The sequence below is a fragment of the Sardina pilchardus genome, chromosome 2 (genome assembly GCF_963854185.1).
Source record: "Sardina pilchardus chromosome 2, fSarPil1.1, whole genome shotgun sequence".
Taxonomy (NCBI): Eukaryota; Metazoa; Chordata; class Actinopteri; order Clupeiformes; family Clupeidae; genus Sardina; species Sardina pilchardus.
The window spans coordinates 19045238-19071280 of record NC_084995.1 but is presented as its reverse complement, the minus strand read 5'-3'; the positions used below and the strand labels follow the sequence as shown (position 1 = coordinate 19071280).

At 46.7% G+C, this 26043-nt stretch overlaps 1 protein-coding gene across 3 annotated transcripts in view; it reads right to left on the bottom strand.

Annotated features, from left to right (window-relative positions):
• gpm6ab (glycoprotein M6Ab) overlaps nt 1-26043 on the bottom strand; it is a 55243-nt gene that overhangs the window by 2609 nt on the left and 26591 nt on the right. For 2 of the 3 annotated variants that reach the window (XM_062520678.1, XM_062520671.1), the window contains exons 2-6: nt 7065-7257; nt 4760-4916; nt 4129-4285; nt 3672-3748; nt 2529-2594 (exon numbers count right to left, since the gene is read on the bottom strand). In XM_062520678.1, coding sequence (XP_062376662.1) covers nt 2529-2594; nt 3672-3748; nt 4129-4285; nt 4760-4916; nt 7065-7257 — 650 coding nt within the window. Of the gene's footprint in view, nt 1-73; nt 588-2528; nt 2595-3671; nt 3749-4128; nt 4286-4759; nt 4917-7064; nt 7258-26043 lie in introns of those variants that run through there. The other variant, XM_062520687.1, reaches the window with a different exon arrangement.

Below are 26043 nucleotides of genomic sequence, written 5' to 3'. Positions count from 1 at the left end.
TGGGGGAGCACAGTGGTTAGAACGGTTAGAGGATTATCAGGGAGGGAGGGAGGGAGGGAGGGAGAGAGAGAGAGAGACAGACATAGCGAGAGAGAGAAAGAGAGAGAGAGAGGGCATCCTGAGCACACATGAATGGTATTATTAGGGTATAAACCATTAACCGTTATTAGTTTCCAGTAATCATTAAAAGCACCAACGCGCCCTCATCCAGTCATTCCAAATTGTATAAACACACTAATTAGATGAATTATCAGCTTTTATTAGTTCTGTCTTCCGTCGTTTCGCTATTGACCGTTACAAGGGAGGAAAGGGGGCCGTTATGGACAGGCCAGGCCACAGCATGTGCTCTTGGCTGGGGGCCAGGGAATTCTGTAGTGGGGTTATTAAGGGGTAGTAAACCGAGTTATTGTGCACCCCCAGTGGGTGGGTAAATAGTCTCTCGGTGGCCAGTGCTTCAGAGGAGGCTGCCTCAGCTCACAGTGCTCAGCACTCAGGGGACGGTCCTCTCAGAAGCGGGTGCAGTACTTCCCCAAGCTCTGCGAGGCCAGGGTGACATAATTGCGGACGAGGGCCGCGATGCAAGCCGCCTGTCCACCACAAACAACAGAGATGGACGGTAAGGACAGAGAGAGAGAAAGACACAGGGGTATGATTCCATTTTCACTGCTGTCTATAAGCATTATATTCAGAATAGGCTAAGCACAAGGCCTTCAATGAGTTTGCCACCCACAGCTCAAATAGGGTACTGTGGCTAACCTCTTCTAGGTGAATGTCTCTGACTATTGTACCCTTGTCTGATACAAATCCAGACAACCAACAGATATTTACTTATTTTAATGGAGAGTTGACACAGTATTCTCACCCTGTCTAGCTGCTGTAAGAGGTAGCACACTCGCAATAAATGTAATACCAGTATTCAGCACTAGATGGCACTGCTATTCAAAAGCTAAGTTAATCTGCAGAGCCGAGCACTGCACCCATAACATGCAATGATGTAATTAAATAATTAAGCGTACATCTAGCACAGCTGTTGCACCATCTTTCAACTTTCATTATATTTTAATGCACCATTCATTTCAAGTTATCTCTGGCTGCTATTTTCATTCTTGGATCTTCAGTCATCTTTTGCCGTTGCAATGTTCCTTTAACTGTATGGCATATATCTAGAACTGTCATCTACACGTATACTAGTATTGCTGAAACGGCTTGATATGTGTTGGTGTGAGTATGTGTGGTTTTAACAACTACGCTGCTCCACAGAGAGAGAGCAATGAATGATTGTAGGTGTGTTTCACACCCTTATGCACTTACACAAAGCAGCCAGAAGGTGGCAGTACAAAACATTCACTGACTGCGGGGTCTGCTGAAAGCCCCTGACCGCTCCTGCCACATCAATCACTGCAAGGGAAAACATTTTCTTTTCTCCCCTTTAACGACGCCCTGAAGGGCTAAGTATGGTTTGTTGAGAAGGCAATTAGACCTCTAATGATAATTGCCTGATTTAGAGAGGAAGATGATGTTTACTAAATTGTTTTGAGCTATGCCAGCGCTGTTGCTTCTCACAAACAATGTTCCTTGTTGAATTTTTTGATAGCTTCGAGGCTGCCGATGAAAGACTGTCTGGAAAATGTATCTAAATGAATGTCTGCTTTTCCACATTTATATTCCTGTAACCTAAAAGTTTATATGTCTGCACGTTTGGACCCAGCTATAGCTGTAGCCTATATGATCCCTCACCATCTACGCGCCCTGCATTCAACACACTCCTGTCTTCTCTCCCAGTTTCCATGGCAACTGCGCCCCATGCATTTCCAATGCCGAAACGTCGCCCCCTCCCAAACTCCCTCACTCCCTGCTTCATTTTTCACCCCCCCCCCACCCCCACCTCTCCACCTCTCCATCTCTCTCCCTCTCCCTCTCCATCTACCTCTGCATCCCCTGCTTTTGTTCATTAATGAAGCCTCATGTAGCTACAGTGTCCTTCCCTCACACGGCAGGCATACAGAGCAGGGCTCGGCTCCTCCCAAACACACACCACACTCTTAGCGATAAGAGACACTGTGCACTCGTTCCCCTTCAGACATCTAAGGGCATGATTTAAAAACAATTAATCAAAAACCATTAGCCTTTATTATGACTGCCTGTTTGAGGATAATTATGTCTTAGGGGCTATTGGTATCTGCGCTTCAAAGCAAGGGCTTGATATGGATAGGGAACACTGCTGGTGGTATGGCATCCCGGGTCCCCGTACACTGCTCATACTCCACGAAGCAGCGGAGAGACTGACGTGTGATACACAGGATATTTCAAAGCTGCGGGTGTTCGAATGCAGCAGGGGGACTAGGACTGTGATGTGCACCGTAACCCCCCGTATCAACAGATCTGAAAAGGGCTATTTTTTCCGCTTTTGTTTTCAAGGAGAAAAAGAGCCTCCCCAGTGCACTTGGTCAGCTCTCTATATACTAGCCAGAGGACGGGCTGAAGAGCGCTCTCGCAGGAAGCACAGAGGAGAAGATGGCTGCCCTCACCATTGCGATGACTGCAGCGCCGGCCCCGGCGAGAGCACAGATGAACAGGTGGAATGTCATGTCCAGCTGCAAGGCAAAAACAAACACAAAGGAGTCAACAACTGACCTTTACACAAGAACTGCCTCAGTGAATGCTAATAGAATGGCACAGTTGATTTTTTTTTCTTCTCACAATTGCATGAAGGAAGAGCCCGCAAGTCATTCACTTTTTTATAACATTATAACTCACTCTAAAGAATCATTTGTCAGGTTAGATGTCACAGTAGAGGTAGGTGGATGCTGTATTCCTTTGCACTTTACAGCATCATGGTACATAGGGCCCTTCTCATTCATCTTTTTATCTATCCTCCCTTCCTTCCTTGGTCCTCGTTCCCACTGATATAGATAAAGAATGATAGGGCGGCAACAATTGGATAGTCAATCCAGTGTTCTTTATAGATCAGTGGGAATGAGCCGGAGGACCGAGGAAGGAAGGAAGGAAGAAAGGAAGGAAGGAAGGAAGGAAGGAAGGAAGGATAGATAGATAAGAAAGAGGAATGAGAAGGGCCCGTACTCTATTCAGTCTGCAAGGCATGCATTTGAAGTAACCCCACTGCTGCACTTATCAGTCACAGGGGCGTAGAGGAGTGCTTCTCCACTGGAGTATCACGGCGCTCTCCCTGGCTGCCCTGTACCTGCAGGTGCTCACTCTGACTGGAGACAATGACCTCAAGCAGCCAGGCACAGCTCAGGGAGTTTTATGACCCTCACACACCAGGAGGAGAGCAATGATGGAGAGGCGGGTCTGTGTGTGTGTGTGTGTGTGTGTGTGTGTGTGTGTGTGTGTGTGTGTGTGTGTGTGTCTGTCTGTCTGTCTGTCTGTCTGTCTGTGTGTCTGTGTGTGTGTGTGTGTGTGTGTGTGTGTGTGTGTGTGGTGTGTGTGTGTGTGTGTGTGTGTCTGTCTGTCTGTCTGTCTGTGTGTGTGTGTGTGTGTCTGTGTGTGTGAGTAAGAGAGAGAGAGGGGAAGGTGGAGAGAGAAAGAAAGAGAGAGAGAGAGAGAGAGAGAGAGAGAGAGAGAGAGAGAGAGAGATGTGTACGTGTATGTGCTGTAAGTTGACTGACTACTATGTATGAAAGAGGTCCACCTCAACCAGGCCCACTCACCTCAGTCGACTCACACATCTTCAGAAACTTATCTGAGCTGGTGCACACCTTCTTCTCATCGACAAGAGTCACAAGGCCTACAAACCAGAGAGACTCATCAGTTCACTTACAGCAGCATGCTAAAGAACACCAGGCTCTACTGAGCATCTGCAGAGGGCATGGCTTCAGAATTCAGAACAGGCTCAACAATCTATCTGAATATCATTTTCAACACTCCAGAATGCACGACAGACACCCACGGTGTGGGTGCTCTGTTCAAGAGTGAAAAAGAAACACAAACAAATATATAAATGAATATTTAATTTATGAACTGAATGCAACCCCTCACTTTGCGCTCCAGTGCCACAGTGTGTGTGTGTGGGTGATTATAACTGACGTGGCACTAGCTTGCCGTGGCATAATGAGTGGGGGGGATTCTAACTGGCGTGGCGCTCGGCAGCTGTGGCATAATGCGTACCAAACTGGCGCAGGTCCAGACACAGGTTGGCCGGTCCCTCGTTGATGGTGGCGTTCTGACAGATGGTCCAGATGTTGAAGTACATGAAGACGGGCAGAGAGGTGAAGGCTGTCACCCCCAGCCAGGCCAGCATGAAGATGTAGGTCAGCATGATGAACTGGGAAACAAGAGATCCATCACTGATAGGGAGTAACAGACCGCTCCATGCAGACAGCCAACTACAAGACTTGTTCTTGTATTAAAGCAACAGTCAGCAAGTCAGGGAGATTGAGGGGACTTACTTAGCCAACATTGTGAATGCCTACAACTCTCCTCCCCTACTACCACCAACCATCCTCCCATCGAGTTTGTGCTTTTTAGTGACTGTGCATGAACTGATTGACAGTCAGATCTCACACAGCAATGCACTTTTTGGACCAAAAAGAACCGTGAGTGGTGAGTTTTTGCAAACCAAATAACAGACTCTATCGGTGGAGGTAGAAGCACAGTTGACTGACTTATGCTGTTCTGTCGGAGCATACTGTCGGTATCTCGCCATTTGCAGCTTTAAGGTCATTCCCAATGAATCCCTTTATAAGGTAGCACCTTTACTGACTGTTGGTCAGTCATCTCCTAATAAGCTCCTTCTTACCCAGGCGCTGACGCAACGTCCGCAGGTGGTGATCTTGAAGTCTCCGTACAGGTCGCGGATGGCGCCGGTCGTGAAGAAGCCCTCCACCATCAGCAGGATTCCATACACGAAGAAAGCAGCAGCCACGCCATAGATCACATACTTAAAGATGTCAATCCTGGAGGAAGGGGAGAGAGAGCGAACGCCTGGAGGTGAAGCCATTTCCGGTAAGCCTGCTATAGCGGAACTTAGCTGACACTAATGACATTTCACGGCGGCAAATTCTGGAGGAAGTCTTTAATTGACAAGGGATGTATTTGGGCCTGTCATATTTGGTGCTTATTTCTGTTTTTAATGAAGCAGATTAGCAAAAGCCTTTAAATTGGGTTGTCACCCTGCTCCTCTCTGCAAAGCCTCCAGACTGTATTATTCAATGATTCAGCCACAGGCTTTGAGAACAAGATGAAATGTTGCTACGGCTAAGGTGAAGATGTACAAAATACAACAAATTTTGCTATTCCTGTCGACAGTCCTCCTTGGATACAGTATGTGTTCATTCTCTTTATTATCAAAGCTTATTGTAAACATGTGTCTTCAATATGTTAACAATACTTTCTTGCCATAAGTATTACAGATGGATGGTTTTCGTGTGAAGTGTATTAATTTTGTTGATCAGTCTGTAATGGTCGTTCAGTTTTTAGGAGGTCTGGGATACCGATTATGTCTTCAATATGTTACATTAGATGCTATTGCCATAAGTATTTCAGATGGATTGTGTGAAGTGTGTTTATTTTAGTCTGTCATGGTTGTTGGGGTTTCGGGAGGTCTGGGATGCAGACCAGGGCCCAGGTCCTGTATCGCGGCCCAGTCTCCGGATATCAGCGGCGCCGTGCCACCGTGGCCAGGCACAGTTCCGGTGAGCAGGTGTGCGGCGGGCGACCTGGAGTGATTTCAGACGGCTTAATTCCCTGGGTGGGATTCTCGCCAACACGTCACACACCATCCCCGGAAAATCAATCTTAACCTGTGTGTGTGTGTGTGTGTGTGTGTGTGTGTGTCTCTGTGTGTGTGTGTGTGTGCTGCTGCGTCAGGAGAAATTTTCCTTACTCATATTCTTAGGCAGCACCTGTCACAGTAGCCTTACTCCATACCATGCGGCAGGCAAGAAGTCTACAGAGATGGGATTTTATGCTAAACCCAAATGCAAATAATTGATTTAGCCATACTTTAATTATATACTGTAAAGTAATACCTCATTGCAAAATACTACCATATACCGTCTTTATAAAATGCATCCATTTTTCTTCTCACACACTCCATTTGGAAATCAGTTTTCTTTTTGATAATACTGCTGCATGAACAACTTCAATTTGCACTCTCACAAATGAGTCTCTCTAATGTGGCAGAGGTGGTTACGTCAGTATTGAATAATTCATCACATGTCAGTTTTGGTTAACATGGCTTAGTTCTAACACTCCACACTGCTTCAGAGAGCATCTGAGTCTTCTGAAGCCCTTTCTTTAGTCCGGGGAGGACCAGTAAAATCAGCTGTTCACCCCACCACCTTATAAAAGATGATGCGTTCAAGTTTATAGTTGTAGAAATAATCCACTTTGGGGATCTTGAGATTTTGTAGCAGGGCACTAACCTGGAGAATATAAGGTCCTCCAGTTAAAGACGGTTCATCAATCTTACACACTGCGAGGTGTGTCACCTCTTGCCAGAGAAAGTGTCTTTCTAAAATGGGCAGAGCAATTATCCACTGCATTTGGTAAAGGGGTCAGCCAAGAGAGTCTCTGTAGCCTGAGATGGGTCAGACACATCATCGCTGCTATCGTCTAAAGCACATTAGTCAGTATTTCTGCTGGATTGAATTTGTCTTATGTCAATGCAGTCACCTCTCTGAAACCTGACCGACCCTGTGGTTGGGGAGCCACAGCGGCTCTTTGTAAAACTGCAGACCGTACTGTGATTGTACAGTACTGTATGTAAATACCACATGAAAATCAATACATTGTGATCTTAACAGTTAAGATTCCACATTATGTCAGTTTTACTATGCAACTAACTCATTTTCCTTACAGTCACCATGTGTATATGTATGGTCATTGTTATCATTACGCTAAATTGTAATTGTCTAATAATAATGGCATTTTAGTCTATTTGATTTGACTAAAAACTGTTAAATCTAATGCAATTGCAATGTTTATTGATGTTATACTTATTATAAATCGCTTTGGACAAAAGCGTCTGCTAAATAGCATAACATAAACCTAAACAAAACATAATATTTAATGTAACTGACGTCATTAAGAGACGAACTTACATGGTGAACACATCCAGGGACTCCACGGGGCCTTTGATCATCTCGAAGTAGTTCTCCAGGATGGTGACGGTCCCTGAGAGGGCCTCATGTCCGCAGCCACAGAACAGGGCCACGCCGGCGTACAGCAGGATGGTGGCGATGAGCGACGCGTACGGGATGCCTCCCAGGCATTTGATGCAGCACTCCAGGCACCCTGCACACAGGGAGGACACGGCAGCAGGCACAGAGACATTTAGACTCATTTAGACTCATTTAGACATTTAGACAGGAAGCTGTTTACACAATAAGGTTGAGCAGACACACAATCAAGCGTTGGCCTTAGATGACGTTTCTGACAGCAGATCGGGTCTAGTGGGTGGTTTCGCACAAGCACCGATAATAAATTGATTAACTAAAAATGTAGAAAATAAATAAATATGATTAAGTACTTTTTTTTCTATGCACTGTATGCAATCTCCTGTGGAGGAAGTTGGGGGGCATATCCCTGCTTGACCCCATTTGCAATCCATCTACGCCGCTGTCAGTAGGCAGGAAGTTTACTGTCAGTCCAACCAATCATAAAGGCTCGGCTGACAGATTTATGACCGTAATACGCAGCGTGCAAACAGTATTGATCTGACATTGTAGGCTGCAAATGGAGGCCACAGAAACACTCGGACCGGGGAAGCCGAGATTTATGGACTGTCGTAAACAGAGCGAGGAAGAGCAAAACAAAGCGCCCAGGACCCAGCCAATCAGAGCGTGCCGCATTTGGAACAGCAGATCACCGCGGTAACGGATGTGTCCTATCAATTTTTCACTGAGGATAACTGATAACAACGTCTGAGTCCAGCGGAAGCCGGAAGGAAGTGATGCTATTTGGATGTGCCGAGCAAAAAAAAATGCACACACACAATCATTTTTACCCCCATCTGACAATGACTTGGGCAGCTCTGCAATTTTATCTGAACAAAGGAAATGACGAGTTCTTGCATTCCTCAAAACTGACAAGCAACACATACCAAATACCACAACCAAACCAAACAACAGAAATAACATTTCTACTTTTGGACCGTCATATCTCCCTCGGTTGCTGCCAGGCGCTGAGATTTCCTGTTAGCTCTTCCCTTCTTTGCTGTTGCTCGATATTACAATCTCAGGGCAGTAGCAGCTTGTTTGTGCTGAGACACTGCTACGGACCTGCTGTTAGTTTAAGCTAGTGTGGATAATGTCATTTTCAGCGGATGCCCAGCTGTTGCGGAATAAATACACACCTACGCTTCACCTTGACGGCGCCTGAAACTCCGTCTCAGCCCACTGACTCAACGCTCCAGAGACTTCCAAAGCCTTTGAGAATCTTTATGTCTGTGAAGCGGAGTGGGAGAGAATAGAAGGCAGCTATACCAACTCAATCTCCCCATCACGCTCTGTCTTCAGCAAGATAGCACAGAAAGTGAGAAAGAGAGAAAGAGAGAGAGAGAGAGAGAGAGAGAGAGAGAGAGAGATCATGTGAGTGAGTGAGTGAGTGAGTGAGTGAGGGGAAGAGAGAAGATGACATACTACAAATAGATGCCTTATCTTGTGCGTAGGATCTGGCATGTTGGTGATACAATATCTACCTCACACCAACATACCAATCCTTTGGTGTTGATCTCAGCATAGCACTGTACTGCCCTACAAAGCAAAAAGGCAGTAACTACTACTGAAAAAAAAGACCTTAAAGTTATCCTGGTGTCCAGCCTAAATAGTTGTAGGTGAATTGAGTTACTATCGCTTATCACAATCTACATCACACATACAGACACATACACACACACACACACACACACACACACACACACACACACACACACAGACACACGCCCCACAGCCATCTGGTTATGATCCCAGTGGTTTTCAGCTGCATTGATTATGCGGAGTGGGAGCAGGCCCGGCCTCCCAGTGGCATGTTTAAGAGGCAGCGGGGCCCCCGAGCTGTGGCGGCCTGTGTCAGATTAATGAAGAGGCAGGCCGTCTGCGCGCTTTGATCCCAGTGGGCCAGGAATCTCAGATCAATGGCCTGCTGGGACAGTCTGTCAGCAGAAAAGCCGGCTTCCGCCCCTCAGATCGTCTGGATCCAAGAACATGAAGTCATCAAGCAGCCCTCGCTCTCTCTGAACAGGTGCTAGATCATATCGGCTGACCATGTCTACACCGTGTACCGGTCACAATAGCTACAGCACTCGAAGCAAAGCACGGGCGAAAGTAAGATCTGAATGTTAAAGTGCCCTGCTGTCTCATCTGCAGATTTACATATAGTGCAGTTTAAGATCTGGAATTAAATGGCTGTCAGCAGCAAGGACAGCGGCAGCAGAAAGAGACTCGTGCATGTGCACACTCCTAGCAAGACTGCACCTCTGGGGCAGAGCTGGAGCAGAACACTGCGCTGCGCTCATCATTTCTGTGCAATCTGTCTGGCCCGGGCTCGAATGCTAATGTTACTGCAGCACTCCACGCACACACACACGCCACGGCGGCCTCATTCCACCACACTGCTGGAAAGAGTCCGAGAGGTTTTCATTCCATTGGATTGCCCCCCCCCCCCCCCCCCCCCCCCAGGACAGAACCCCACGAAAGCCATTGTCAGCCATTTGCAGGCAACAAAAACAGGCAACGGAATTACCTAATAAATGAAGGGAGGGAGGAAAAAAAGATGAGAAAGTCACTACTATGCGCGCTCTCTCTCAGAATGCATTCAGGCAGCCAGGCACGGAGGTCAGTGTGAGCAGCCTGGACCCCAGAACTAATGTGGTGTGTTTATTTATCATTACACACGCAGCGCGGGGCGCGATGGCGCGATGGAGAGAAGATGACTGAATGCCGTACTGATGATGATTACTTTTTTCCATTAGAATAAACACGCCATCAAGCGCCAAAACCAGGAGGAGATGGTGGCTGTCTCACTGGTGGATTGGTGCTGCTACTCTGTGAATGATACAAAATATGGTTTGTGTCTTTTTTTTTACCTCCGCCAAGGAGGTTATGTTTTCATCGGGGTTTGTTTGGTTGTCTGTCTGTCTGTCTCTTTGTTTGTTTGTTTGTCTGTTTGTTTGTTTGTTCGCAAGATAAAATTATGGATGGATTTTGATTAAATTTTCAGGAAAGGTCTGGAATGGTCCAAGGAAGAAACGATGACATTTTGGGAGTGATCCATATCACCGTCAGGAGGCCGTTATGTTCTCGCTTGGCGGAGGTCTGCGCTCTCGGAGTGCGTTTCTAGTTTCCAACTGAATTTCCGACACATTGTCTTCCCCCATCGTACACCTGTCGGGGGGCCATCCCATGCCGTGTTGATTCTTTCTCAAGCTGACTGTGCCCACCCCAGCCCGTACCCCTCTCCCAGTGAGCTGTGCAGATAACCCCTGCTGATCCTCACAGACGCCCCCCCTCCCTATCATACCACATGCCCCCCCCCCCCTCCAACTCCGGACCCCCTGGGCTGGATGATTGACTAAGCCAGATTTCACAGCAGGAGGCAGCTACATCCCATGTTCTCTGTCTGGGGACTACGGGACAAAAGGTACCAGCCACACCAGTCACACACACACACACACACACACACACACAGCCCATCCCATACCCACTGGGTTAGTCACAGCCAACTGTCTAATGTGTCTCAGACTGAGCCCTGTCCAGGCTGGTTAGAGCCCCTCGAGCCCTACTGACCCCTGGACTGCCCATTAAAACCGGGGGCAGTGCTCTCTGTGGTCAAGCTGATGGCCCAATGTAACCACAAAGACAGGCCCTCTGATGGGCAATCAGCTTTCGGCAGGACCTTACGACCTCCACTGACATATGTCATGGTCAGGGCATGTTCAGATGAACACTAACAGACACAGACGAGGATCAATGACACAAAACCCAAGACTGGTCAGAACGTACATCGAGGTCACAACTCACAGTTCGACTAGTCCTCTAACTAATCTCCCCAGCTCGAGTGGGCGGCTTGGTCAAGATCACATCAAATGACTGATAAGATGGTACTTTTTCATGGAGACGTACACACACACACACACACACACACACACACAGTATGCGGTGGCCATCCTGACTCACAAGGCTGCGCTGGCTGCTTGAGCAACACCTCTCACTATCTCTCTCTTTCTTGCTCTCGCTCTGTTCCTTTCTCTCCCTCTCTCTGTATCTCTCTCTCTCAGTCCCTTCCCCTCTCTCTCTCTCTCTCTCTGTCTGTCTCTGTCTCTGTATCTCTCTCTGTTTATCAGCACTGCCCCATATCTGAGGCTTGGCCCACAGGTCCAGGCTGCATGCACCTGAGCTAAAACTCATTAAAATGCTAATTCTCGAACTGCAGAGGAGAGTGAAAGGAGGGAAGTGAAGAACAAGACGTGTTGGGCACTCATGCCAGGGAACTTTAATTAACAACACTGGGCTTGTACTGCGCTCATTAAAGCACAGCGTCTCGTCACAGTCCTGTGCCAAGATATCCAATCATTCTGATCTCACCTGGTGCTAAAATCAACATTATCTCAATCTACTAATAAGCTATTCACAGTGACGTTTCATGTCTATGGGTCATGTCATGTACAGTAAATAGACAGTCATGTAAATGCACTGTCATTTCAATCCAGATCCATGATGTTATGAAGTGAACACCTTCGGATCACAGGAACACAGGTCTAGATCAATCCTGCCCGAGCTAACCTACCAACCTATCTACTTATACAGCACGTGTGGCTCTCCTTCTATGCACGCTATGGTCTACAATGTACTTGTAGCCGCCCGTACAGTGATGATGTTGACTCCACATCATCACTGGATGTCCAACCAATGACTACCAGGGAACGTTGGCGACTGATTTTAAAGGCAGTCATGGAACTTTGTTCCACTTGTGAATCTTTGGAAAATATATTCTGTGAATTGAAAGCATTGTGTTATCTTTTTAAATATCCACAGCACACCCCTCATAACTGTATGGCAGACACCTTGTTATCTCGATGCATTTACCAACAAGTACAGGCCAATTGGATCCACAATGTTCTGGAAGTTTCTATGTGTCGATGGCCCGGTTGATTTGTTACTACACAATCCTGTATGGTTAAGCCTTTCATTGTGATCCATCCAACTGTGAAATTAGCCTTTAGCTTGTCTACTGATTTAATTATCTATTGGTACAGCACAGTGAGTGACTCCTGTGTTCACTATGGCTGTTGGCATGAAGAATTGTATGTGTTGTATTGTATGTGTAATGTGTTGTAGAAAATACTAGCAACACAAACACATACCCATAAGCCATTAATTCCCCTTGCCAGTGAGTTTATTAACTCTGCATAGCTTTTATATTACGAACAGTAATGCATGTATCCATGTCCACTGAACTGAGTGTTGACATTTTCCTCCTAACTGCCTGCATCAGTGCGAAAGGCTAATTAAATCATTCTACCCTGCCCCAGCTCCCCCAATAAAGCCTCTCTCACACTGGGAGAACAACTCAATTTCGCCCCAGTAAATGAAATTTGGAACTCCACAAATGTCTCCAAACCAAGTTGGCGGCTTGTTTAGGGAGAGTTTGTAATACCATTGATTATGTCCTCGTCTGTGTGTGGTTGATTTTCCACCCATCCCTCTTCCTCTCTTTTTTTGCAGGCAGTGTCCAGTCTGCGGATTCTCCTGTGGACTGCGCTGGACGGACGGCTGGCTGGCTGGCGGTGCCGTTCCCATTTCTCAGTGCCGTGAGTCAGACGCTGGCTGCCTGACACGCGCGGTTAGCCGCGGCCCGCGCCAGAGCTGACTGGAATACTAAAGAGCAGCAGCACCGCCCGTAATGGGCCTGTGTGACGGGCCACCGCTGATACCACACCTCTGGAGCCTGGCGCTGGCGCTGCTGCTGCTGCTGCTGGATGGGATGGTTTACTTTAAAGGCAGAGGCTCCAGGGTGCCAGTCCCCCTCTCTCCTCATCTCACAGCAGGCCCTCACTTATCTGACCGACAGCACAGGCTGCTCCACCACTAGCAGATATTTCCACTGGCTCGCCTGGACGAAGGGATTGTAAACTAAACGTCATATGAAATAAATGTCTAAAATAACATGCCATCATTCAAGGAGCAATGTTATCTTGGCTAAATGCCCCATTCCTGTTTGTTTTTGGCTTTTAATTGTTTATCTCTCTTTTTTCGGTTTTGTTGCATCTTGAACAAACTGATCCAACATCCACTTGTCATCTGATGAAGTGATTGGTACCGCTGTAGTAATTGCTGTCTGCTGTGTGTGCGTGTGAGTGATAGCGTGGTGATGTGTCGACTGTGTTTGTACACCTTGTCATTAATCCTGACAGGCGTTCCTCAGCAAACAGTTTGGGTGTCTCCAATGGCGCCTTGTGCCTGATGGATCACAAAGGACTCCGAATATGGCTCCATAAATGTCATGGCGCTAACAGGTACACGGAACGGAAATGACGCCCCGCCTTAAACCCTGTGAGTTATGGGGGACCGGGACATCTACAATTAGTGTTCCGTTTGCTCAAGCCATAATTCTGATTCACAGCCCAGGGTAGTGCCATTTTTTTGGTTAATGCCAGACACACACATAAATAGACGGAGGGAGGGAGGGAGAGAGAGAGAGAGAGAGAGAAAGAGAGAGATGAAAAACCCTCACACATAAAATACTCTCTCTTGCGCTAGCACAATTGATGCGTGTCTCTTGAGGAGTAGACCGGCAGAGGAACTGTGCGATCACTTCATCGCAGTCTCTGACAACAGCCCTACACAATGAAGCCCAAAGGAACCAGCAAGGGTAAGAGCCCTTGCATTGACAACAGTGCACACTGTCTTTCTCAAGCCATCATTACTCAGTCTTCAGTGGAATAGCCAAGAGGCTACTTCAACCTTGTCAATATGAAGTGCCTTGCTAGCAGACACGAGGAACTTATTGAAATGAAATGTTGCTTCATGATCAGAACATGCAAGGGTGGAACAGATTTTGTCCTCTCCCTTTGGCTACCTTTTTAAGGATTTCAATCCCACAATGCACCAGCACTGCCCTGAAAACTCCCGTAATGCTTTCACCACAGGGAGCTTTTGGTAGATTCAAAATGTATTCTCCCTTGACATCCCTTGAGCAGCATGACTTAATGCTTGGCATCATTATTTCTGAACATGCATGGAGTTTCCATGGTTGCAAACGCATCACTGTTCGGAAGCAACCCTGTGTTTTAAAATTCCGTTTTCCTATTTAAATGCCAGTGGGCTACACCTGACAACATGATAATGCTACCGGATGGGGGTGACCTTTTTAAAGGTAAACTAAAGATAAACCTGATTATCCTGCCAATTTAATTGTGCCATGTAATTAGAGCACAAAGACACATTCCCACAAGCCAAGTAGTCATGCACTCACAAGGCTGTGAAGGTACAATGAGAAGGCATTTTAGTCAAATCAAAATGACTTGGTTGTTTTCTCTTCAAGGATCTTGACAAGGAAACAACAGGCACACCGGGGCAATCATCTGTATTAGATTCCCCCAACATTACACAACAGAGGTGCAATGGAGTAATGAGGATATGAATAAATAACAATAAAATACAATGAATAACAACATGTACCCTGTTTACTCTGAATATTCTCAAATGATCACAGCAGAGGAATGGGACGGTGGGCAGGCAGAAAAGGTCCATTTTGGTATATTTATTTGAAAAGAGTCTTTTTTAGGTACAGTAAGCGTACTGTCCTACCCAAATGAGACTGCACACCTGCTGTGCGGTTCAAACGGGCTGCCTGCTGGCTCTCTTTCAACTGTACGTCCTCATTGTGGCTGGCAGTCAAATTTGGGCGAAAATGAAAAGAGCTTCAAAAAAGGCCTATTCAGCATACAACCAGATGGGAAGTTCCCAGTGAGCCAATCTCTCATTCAGACACTGAACACTGATATAAAACACTATTTAGTTATTAAAATGGTCCAAAAAAATAATTGTGTTTCTAATGTTTCTACACTTCATAGGAGAGTGCTGTCTTTGTTGCATTGCCACGCCTTAAACAGTTTCACAGCCACAGCAACGTCTGCATGTAATTCAACCTGTTATTTAGATCGCAGATCCTTCCGCCTTAGCCGTGTTGCTTGTGTTTATATAACCCAGTGATGCCAGCAGCCAATTACATGTCCCCACCGCTCTATCATGACCTGTATGCTTTAACAGGTTCAGGTCCCTGTAACTGGCTTAGAGATCAGGCACGGCCTGGCACCCTGCGACGTCCGGTGCTGGCCAAGCCAAGCTGTTAAGGCAATCTGAGGTGGGGGAAACTGCCAGCTCTCTTCGTGAGGGAGCACCCGGCCAGCTTTGGGCAGGTTGGCTGAGGAACGTACAGGAGATGCTTGACTGAGTCTCCCGCGGAACAAAAAAAGGAAGCAGGGTGTATCACTTGGGATAACTGGGTGGGGAGGGGAAGGGAGGAGAAGGAGAGATCCTTAACCGAAAGCTTAAAATAGCGTCGGTCTTCGTCCGATGTAGCCTACCTCAGCTGAGTGAGCCACATGAAAGTGTGGCACTACAGCATGTGCTGTATCTTAGTGAAGACACTACTCTACTCTTGGTTAGAATCACACAAAAAAAATTCATACAACAGCTACTTAGTTAGCATACAGCATAACAACACCAGTTAAATAGCATGTTTATGTGAGACACAACTGGCTTTGTTGAACTCAATAACACGGCCTGGTGGGTCAGGATGCCACAGTTCTTTAAGTCCTGCTTTCGGTTGAGGATGAGAGGAGGCGTTGAAACCATGGTTACCCTCCAGTGTGCCTGCCTTGACGTGTCAACTCCCGCTGAGGCTTGACAGCTATTGAGCCGCTAACATGGCAGAGACTCATTAGCATGTGTGAAGGAGACAAACACATATTGTGTTGATTGCTTTGCATGCTTCTTTAAGCTGATGCCGACCTGGGCTAATTGTGGCAGACCAAACAGGCCTCCACAGCAGAGGTCGTAAACTCCAGCTAGTCAAGCGTAAACCCTTACTGGTGCACTTCAGTGAAGTATTGGTGATATCCTATAGTTTGTATGCAACACACTGTTGTACTCACTCACTTAAAACACTAGATAACATTTTACTGCTGAAGCTTAACAATTTATGACTCACTCACTTACTCAGAAAACAGCAGCACTCAAGAGATTAAGGGTTGTTATTTAACTGTACTTTTCTGTAGTTGTTACTGTACTGATACTGTATGGGAGAGAATAGTTGTGTACTGTGTGGTGATTACCATGCTAAATAAAGATGTTAGTAAAAGATTGAGACACTGATGATGGGCTAGGCCCGAAACGTTTGTTTCTCATGGCCTGTAATACGTTCTCTGCATTTTGAATACGGTTTTGTATAGATCTCAGTCCCTGAGTGTGGTCTCTACTTTTCCACTACCTATCCACCTTATTCCTTAACCCGGAAATATTTATCGTTCCGATACTGTTTTCAACTTCCGTTGATTCGTCTGAGGCGTCAAAGCGACGCCCATTGTTGGCTGCGGAATATCGTGAATAGGAAGGTGTGAGAAGTAGAGCGCTGAGCCCGTCCAACTGGCCAAACGCAAATGTTAGGACCAAAGATGGGAGTGAGACAGAAAGCATCAGCATTCTGCTGAAATATCTCCTTCCTCCTCTTTCTGTACCTCTCTCTCCCTCCCTCCCTCCCTCTCTCTCTCTCTCTCTCTCTCTCTCTCTCTCTCTCTCTCTCTCTCTCTCTCTCTCTCTCTCTCTCCCTCTCTCTCCATCCCTTTCTCTTGATGTCTCTAGAGGTATGCTTGCCTGGTACAGTATGTGCAGTAATCCTAGAGAAAAGGCACAAGTGTCCATCCACTATCAGGCATCAAACACATCAGCTGGGTGGAGTTGAGTGATGTTGCGCGGCTTTCTCTGCCGCCCTCGCAGCGCTAGCAGAGCTGGCCCAGTGTGACGCCCATGTGTTCGCTAATCCACTTAGAGTCTAAAGAGCATCAGGCTCTCCACTGGGTCTGTGGCCTGAAGGCCAAGGGTCCCGACTGTACTGTACTGTCTGAGCGTCCATCTAATGTGTGTCAGTAGAGCCGCTTCCGGCAGAAGGGGGAAACTCGACCAGCAGTGCCGAGCATGTTGCAATTGTGTTACCCTGTCAAATGGATTGAGTGGAATGGCCCTGTTGTAGGGTAGAGATATACAGTATGTCTTGCCTTGTATGACTCTAATGTCTTTTTCCTGTAGATGATTTCTTTTTCTCCTCCAAAGCGGCACTCTTCCCACCATGGTAGTGGAGAAGACAGCCAGAGCCAGGGCCGTCACGTGGGCTGCTCAGCGCTCCTCTTTATCCACTCACTGTCTCCTCACCTGTCAAGCTGTTGGCTTCTCACAGTAGATGTAGATGTGACAGTGACGTATTGCCTAAATCTGGGCAATCTCACTGCATGGATTTCTCAACCAACACCGCCCTACGAACCCCCCCCTACCCTCCTCCTATCCTCTCCTCTCCTCTCCTCTCCTCTTCTCTCTACTCCCCTCCTTCTCTCTGGAGCTGCTGGGCCTCCTCACCGAGGGGCCGGTCTTTAGGAAGGGGGTGCGAGGGCCGAACGTTTACACGTCCTGCCGGAGCCGGTGTTGTTAAAGCAGGACCAGCGGAGCTGAGGGGGAGGGAGGGGAGGGAGCGCGTATACAGGAGGGCCTCATCCATAATTTAGAGCCCAGCGCTACGCCGCTCGGAGAGGTGCCTGCCATCACCATCAATTATTCAACCACAGCCCCTCTGCAGCCGCTTCCCTCTATCCCTCCCTCCCTCCCTCCATCTCTCTCTCCTTCCCTTACTCACTCTCTCTTGTGCGCTCTCTCTCTCTCCCTCCCTCCCTCCATCTCCCTCTCTCCTTCCCTCACTCACTCTCTCTTGTGCGCTCTCTCTCTCTCTCTTTCTCTATCGGCACAGTGCTCTCCCATCTCTCTCTCTGTCATTCTCTCTTTATCTGTTCATCTTTCTCACTCTGCTAATCTTCATCTCATTCTCCTCCTCTCCTCATTTCACTGTCATCTTCTGTTTTTTCACCCTCCATCTCTCCTCTCCTCCCCTCCCTCCTCCATCTCTCCTCTCCTCCCTCACCCTTCCTTCACTCCTGTTCTTCTCTGTCTGTCTGCCTCCATCACTTGCATGCTGTACCATTGCATCATGTCACTGAAAAGATTTTGGCCAATGGGTATGTGTGCTTGTGTGTTTCTGTGTGTGTGTGTGTGTGTGTGTGTGTGTGTGTGTGTGTGTGTGTGGCTACTGATATGTTATACCTCTGTGTTATGCTACAAGCATGTGGGTTGCATTATGGCATGCAATTCAGAAACAGCATGACCAATATCCCCATACATACTGTACTGTACGAGACATTTCTATTTCTAAATATAGACGTATTCCTTCAACACTCCTTGTATTGCTCCACCACCGCTGCTTCTGCAGCAAGCTAATAAAACGCTCCATTAAAGCCATTGTGTGAACCCACAGCACCACAGGCCGCGCTGTGCTGTGCTGTGCTGTGCTGTGCTGGGCTGGGCTGATACGCCGTGACCCCGTTTCGCTAGGCTCAGATGGGAGGCAGCAGCCGCCCGTCATGTGAGCGCGCAGCACACGGCAGAAGGCGTCTCCCCGGTGACAAAGGGAGCACCTCTCGACCCACCCCTCCTCGTCCCCTCCCCCTCTCTTTCTCTCTCTCACCCTCTCGCTGGCCCCACCCCTCCCTCCATCGCTCCCTCCCTCCCTCCAAGCCCTGTCTCACTCTCTCCATCTGTCCACAGCCACTGAAGGGGTAGGGTGGGGGGGGGGTGCTATATTCCCTGGGGGTCAGAGGTCATAATTATCTAATGGTTACCTCAGAGGACAAGAAAAGAGCAGGCATGCCACCTCAAAGCAGGAGCGGGTGGGGAATTGAAGCCTTCTTTTCACCCCCTGCCCTTCCCCACCCCCCAAACCACACATACACACACACACACACACACAAAGCTCAGACAGTACATGAACAAACATCAGCCATGTCAACTGAAAGAGCACAGGTACCACAGAGACAATGACCAGTCATCACAAACAAAGGCATAGATTTGGAAGAAAAACAAAAGCCTACCAGAATGATAGCAAATAGCAGGTTTTACAGTATTTAGTTGTTTTGCACAGTGTGTTGAAAATTCAGTTTTGACTGAATGGCACTCAACTTGAATAGGGCCGGTGCACTTATGGTAAGTGGTGAAAATGGGATGAGTATGGCCTGGACTCCAATAACGTTCATAATGTTGCCGGCTCTCTTCACTGCAGAGAGGCAGAGAGAAAGCAGTCTGGGTATCCCAGGAGCTTTGGAATACTCAACCTTTAACACACAACATTTAGCATTTTCAACCCCCCTGACACCACACACACACAACACACACACACACACACACACACACACACACACACACACACACACACACAGACACACAGACACACACACACACACACACACACACACACACACACACACACACACACACACACACACACACACACACACACACACACACACACACACACACACACACACACACACACACACAGGTATCTCTAAGGCTTCCATCTCTTTACTGATTTATCTGTGCATGTTTAATCGACCAGTGCCGTTACCATGTCGACAGAACAGTGCAAATTCTGCCTGCCTGAGAGTGATGACCCAGTTACTGTACGTCAGTGAATTGAACGGACAATGAAGAAGGTTTGGAGACCCACTACAGCAAATTCAGTGGGACAATGGAGAAGTTTTGGAGGCTTACAGGGAGTAGGGCAGGGAGGAGCTGGAAGGGGTTATATGTAAAATGCTCATTTCATTTTTAACTCATTCCTGTTTCATCTGGCTGAACAAAGACAAAATATGTTTGAGAACACATTTTTTTTAAGCACCAGTTCTGACTAAAATTGTCATTGATCAAAGATTAAGCCCTCCTGAGATGGCCTGTGGTAAACAGGGAGAAGATAATGTCAACACGACATCAAGACAGCTTCATCCAGTATCCCATGCAAGTGCTCTTCACCTCTCAGTCATCTCATTCTACATAAAACTTAGTATACCATCCTCAAAAACATTTTAAAAATCGAACTAAAACTGTCTGTCGTGCTTGTGCACCTGATAGGTAGATAGATAAGGCACATCAGGTCATCAGTAACAGCATGGCCCCGTCCTGTGTGTGGCTGGTTGGCGCTGCCTTTGTCCAGTTCCAGTCAGAACACTGTCCTCACAGGGCTCTGACCCCAGATGCCCTGACCATTTGGCCCGCGCTCACAGGCTAGCGTGCTCCGTTGGGCAAACTTAACGAAGACTCGATGGTCTCCGCGGTTCACGCAACAGTTTGGCTGGCCAGGGGGAAGACAGCGAGACAGTCGCGTCTATTCTCCATTGTGTCACCGAGGCCCAATGGCTCATCAATGGCTCATCCACGCACATGAAAAAAAAAAGAAAAACAAAATCGGCCGCAGCCAGGTTACGTAAGGTCACTGTTTCGGATCCAGCAGTGGGCTTGCCCAGGCCTTTTGAATGAGGGGCACTGTCTGTGGCGGTCACTTTTGTCTGTGCGCTCCAGAGGGGCTTCTGTCCACCCTGTCTGAGGCTGGTCAGGCTTCGGCTGAGCAGAGGACTCGGGGGTCAGAGTGGTCACAAGTAGACCCTCATGGAAAAGTTTCTGTCAGGAGTCAACTGTCTTTTCACAGGACCACCAACAACACCCATAGCGCCTGCAGGGCTTGGTGGCAGGCTTCTGCTAAAGATGAGTCATCCCTTTTGAGGAAAAAGAGGTCAGAGCTCAAAATAAAATGAAATAAAAATCCAAAACAAGTCGGCATACGCAACTTCTTCTATGGACCATGACAAGTTCAGTGGACTCAACTCGCCTTTATTTATTAATGCCCATTTGGCTTCTTACCATTACTCAATATAGACATTTGAAAGCCTGTCAAATGCAATGGTCTATATTCACTCAAGTATCTATAATCCTAATGCTTATGTGTGTCTGTGTGTGTGTGTGTGTGTGTGTGTGTGTGTGTGTGTGTGTGTGTGTGTGTGTGTGAGCTTGTGTGTGTGTGCAGTACCTATCTGCGTATTCACTTTCGATTCCAGCATTGCTCTACTCAACCACTCAAGGCACAGGCTATGATCTCTCTCTCTCTCTCTCTCTCTCTCTCTCTCTCTCTCTCTCTCTCTGTCTCTCTCTCTCTCTCTCTGTGTGTGACTGGGAGGTGGTACCTAGTCCTCAGAGGAGAATCGCTTCTCCTTTCTCCACCCTCATGTGGCATTAGCACTGACAGGTGTACAATGCACACACTGATAGACATACAAGAAGCACACCAGAAAACACCAATCTCCTCCTACATCTTTTTGTGACTAAATGCTTTTGTGTTAGCTGGTGTTCAACATTGATAAGCGTTGGGATTTCTGCTGTAAACAACTGTCTGTCGCTACAAAAAAAAAAAACGTATTAGCAGATACAGGGCAGAGATATGCAAACAGGTCCATGTATTATTACTGTGTAATCATGTGTGCGATTTTTTCCATGCAAATTAGTATGGCTGTATCAGCTCTACAACCGAAAATGGCTGGTAGCCATGATTGCAGCTACGCTATTATTTATTTATTCATTTATTTAGGATTAAACAGGGCTGAAAGTCATGTTCACCAATTATTCCTTTTCCCTTTTCACCAACAAGAACCTTTTTAAGCCTTCGTGTTAAACGACTGAACTGATGCCAGAGATTTGCTTCCACAGAGACTGCTTCTCACTGTCCTGGTCCTTACCAACTTTAACAAACCAAAACAGGCCTTTCAGAACTAGAATAATTTAGGCTACTTATCAGTAGTAAACATAATAACTATTACTTAACTGTTAGTTAATAGTCAACTAAACATTAATAAACAATAATTTATCTTAAGTGATGATTATAGTGTTACTGCAGAAGAGCAAACATCATAGGAGATGCAACTGACATGTGAAGTAAACTAAAAAGCTGGCAAACATTGCTGTGGTTCTTTTGGATGTTTTATTACTTGTGTCCAAACAGCCTTTGCATACTTAGGTTAAAACTGATTGATGATCACCCCATGGTTATTATGGTTTTATGGGTCATACATAATGAGTTATGGAGTATCGAGGTATAATTTGCGGCTGAGGCTAACTGCTGGTCAGGGTATTGGCTTATGTACTTTGGGACCCAGGTGGTGTTGCCTCCTTATGTCCTCTTAAGTGGTCATAATGCAAAGAACCAATGTATCTCCGCTCTTTAAAGTTTAATGATGACCATATGGAGAAACAATCACTCAGAGTAGCCCTCATAAGAAGCCTTAATGGAGAGCTTTTAAGATCATCACCAGGGTGTCTTGACACAGAATACCAGTACTGTGACCACCAGCTTGCCTGTGTAGACACTGTCACTGTGCTAATGGGGTTGAATGTAGGAAGTGAGGCTATTGTACTTACGCTTGTGTGTGTGTGTGTGTGTGTGTGTGTGGGTGGGTGGGTGTCGTGTGTGGTCTGGTTTTGTTTATAGTTGTACACTCATTGTAAAACATGGGGTGTTCCCCTGGACTACAGATAAAGCAGCCTCTCTTCTCCTCGGCCTCACTTGCTCTGCTGGGACAGCAATCGGCAGCGTGGTGCATCCTCGCCAGTCGACGCCTGGTGAAGTGCCCTGTGATTCTAGCTGTCGGTGGCAGCACAGCAACCATCCCCTAAAACAATGTTCCAAGCTGCCAATCAGAGACACAAGTCCTCTTTGAATTGCTCTTTGCTTGTCATCTATTCCTCCTCCACTATTTATGCCTTTGAGCATGTCCGATTACCCCCACCAGCTTGGCTGAATGGATGAGCAACCGTGCCAACAACCATGGACATCAGTCCACACACACACACACACACACACACACACACACACACACACACACACACACACACACACACACACACACACACACACACACACACACACTCCTCTCTTCTTTTTCTTATGACATAGGAAAGCGCAACCACTGAGAAACATTATACACACTTTATGCAGCACACTCCAAGCTCCAAGTCAACTGACTCCCTCCAAACAGCGCTGCTTGTGAATGAAAGACCAAAGGTGGGAGACATTTGTTTGATGCTCTTTTCGCGGCTACGTGTCTGTCTGCGGTCGCTCCGTGTGATGTCACGAGGGACCAGGCAACGCAAGAGCATTGCTGCGCCTGTAATTGGTTGTACCGCCTTGTTGTGAGGGCGGCTGATTGTGTCTGACAGCATCTTAGCCAGTGGCGTCTGAGGATCCCGCGAAGCAATCAGCAGGTGCCAATCATGCCTATCAAAGAGCACCTGTCAGATCCCAATCTTGTCGGCCGACACTCCCACCTGGAAGAGCCTGAGTTTTTATGTTAGAGCAGTTTGTGATGTGCCCTTTGGGTTTAGAGCACTAAAGTGTAACCTGTTCAGCAGCTAGAAGCTTGTGTCAAAAACATGCCGTGGATGTTATGCAATTATTTTCACTCTGGGATAATTAAGGTCAAACAATGAGATGGCCTCCATTTTACTGGACTGATGATAAAGTGTTTTGTTTTTATTTCAAGAATAAGACTGGGGTTCAGAGCAGTCGTTGAATCAGGTTATGCACATATGTACTACAGTGTAAGTTGAAGTGTCCTGTTTGAATCTTTAATTCTCAATTTAAATGCATAATTTTTCATTTATCAATATAAAGGACCTATTGCAAAATACATTGGGGCACTTAAGAACATTAAAAGTGCACTTTGGGCACAATTAACCAAAGACTATCAGCCTAGTCTGGATGGATTACGCTGCTTTACAGCAAATCCTACAACCGTACATAATTCGCTTAAGACCAAAAAACATGGCAAGTGTAGAATACAGTAGATCGGACCACAGAGGATCCCTGCAAATGTCAACTTCTCAAAAATAAAAGCATATTTCTAGTGCTATGACAATGTTTGTTCGCACATGCTAGTTTAATCAAGCTTTTGTTCTCCTGACAATATCTAGCACTTTTGTGCATGGTTCAGTGTCAAGTGTCATTACATGAAATATCATGCAAAGACACAAGAGATCATCTCCAGTGCCACAGTTTGAAATATGAGTATTGTATTCAAATGGATAATTACACCACTGTGCCGTCTGGAAGTTCTCAGTTACATGAATGCACTACTAACTGTCTCGCCGATTAAATAAACAATGGCATTCTGATTGCGTTGAAAACGCTTTTGTATTTTGTTTTTATTCTCTACTTTAGATGGATTTATTGCAAATCCACAATGAACTCTACACACAGCCATGGGTCTCTTCAACCCCAAGCTCTATTAAATGTCTCCCTAACCTCCTAGTCGACTCATGATAAAACTCGACCGAAAGCAATCCAGGAAATTTGCCACCACTGACTCACCAAGCAATGAAGCACATTCTCCTGATTCAGTAGAGGACTTGATACACGGTCTTGAGAGCTATGAATTTTGTGAGGTCCTTTTCTAAGATCCCTCTAAAAAAACATCAGTTTGAGTGAGTACCTGCCCTTCTGGTGGCGGCAACTGTGACGTGCAGCACTGTGTTTCTATATCAGTCACAACACACCTGGACTGTGCTGTCACTATCGCCATAGCAACCTATATTAGCTCTTTCGGGTAATGAATTCTGCTTTCGATAGAGAATAACAAATCTGTTTGATTTCAACAAAAATCACAAAAAAAAAGTAACGATTATTTGTAGTAGCATACTATGGCAAAACACATTGCAAATGTCTGTCACAGCAGTGCGTCTGAAACCACGGGCTTTGTACAAGTGCCCTATCAAACAGTGCATTTTTGGTATTTTGGACTTCTTCAGATCGATCCAAGACGAGCCTATTCTTTAGGTGTGAATTATTGATGTGATCCGGGAACTCCCGGGCCCCAGAGTGGCTCTCAATGTGCAGAGGCCCTTTATGATGGCCCGGAGGCTTCCCAGGGAGGCACACACACGCCCAGAGGTCAAGCGCTTCCCCTCAGAGTGCAGTCACAACACCACACACACGTGGCTTCAGGCTCCCACATAAAGCCTCGAGTCACAAAGGACGTCTACTGATGTTCCTGTGTACAAAGGCACGGGGTCACAACACCCCGCTGATTGGCGTCTCTAGAGCGCTCACAGATTTAACAGCACTTTAAGCAGCACTGCTACAGCGACTGGATCGCATTTGGTCACTTCCACATCGGCAGCAGGGCTGCAGTGATTTCCTAGTGAATCAGAGAAACACTAGTCGCAACATCTGCTGTATGCACCCAGATCAGTGATAGTGAAGAGCAGAAAGCAGAAAGTTGATAGTCACAGAAATGGTGAATGCAGCTTTGTTGTGGATCAGCCTCACTGCTTGTCATATGTGAGCACCTGACTGTCATGCAACACTGCTCACTGTCCACGTTAAATCTGTTAAACATGCTGTTCTACTGCATCATGTTTCTTCTTCAATATAGCAGAAAAGAGAACCAATACAGAGTCTCCGGATCCGACCAAAGCTCTGCTCAAAACACTGTGCCGCATCGCACCGCACAGCACAACACAACACTGTGTGGTGTTTGCACCCAGTTAGCATATTCTAATCTAAAAAATGAATCAAACTGAATTTGCTGGCATCGTGTGGCTTGCAGTTAGGACACGCTGTGTCCAGTGAGGGGACAGCCCTCCCCTGCCCAGCCCAGCCCTGGTCTTCCTTCCATCTGCTAATGAACCAGCAGCACAGCACCGCTAAATAGTGCATGCGAGAGAGAGAGAGAGAGAGAGAGAGAGAGAGAGAGAGAGAGAGAGAAGGCTGTGTGGCTACTGTTCCCACATGTTCCCATAGTAGCTGCTGCTTGTGCTTGCTTTATTGCTCCATGTCTTAGCTGCGGCTAATTAATTAACTCTCATTACTCCGCCGCTGCGTGAACTGTGTGGTTGTTTAACCGCATTTCATACACATTAGAATGAATAATCACAGAAATGA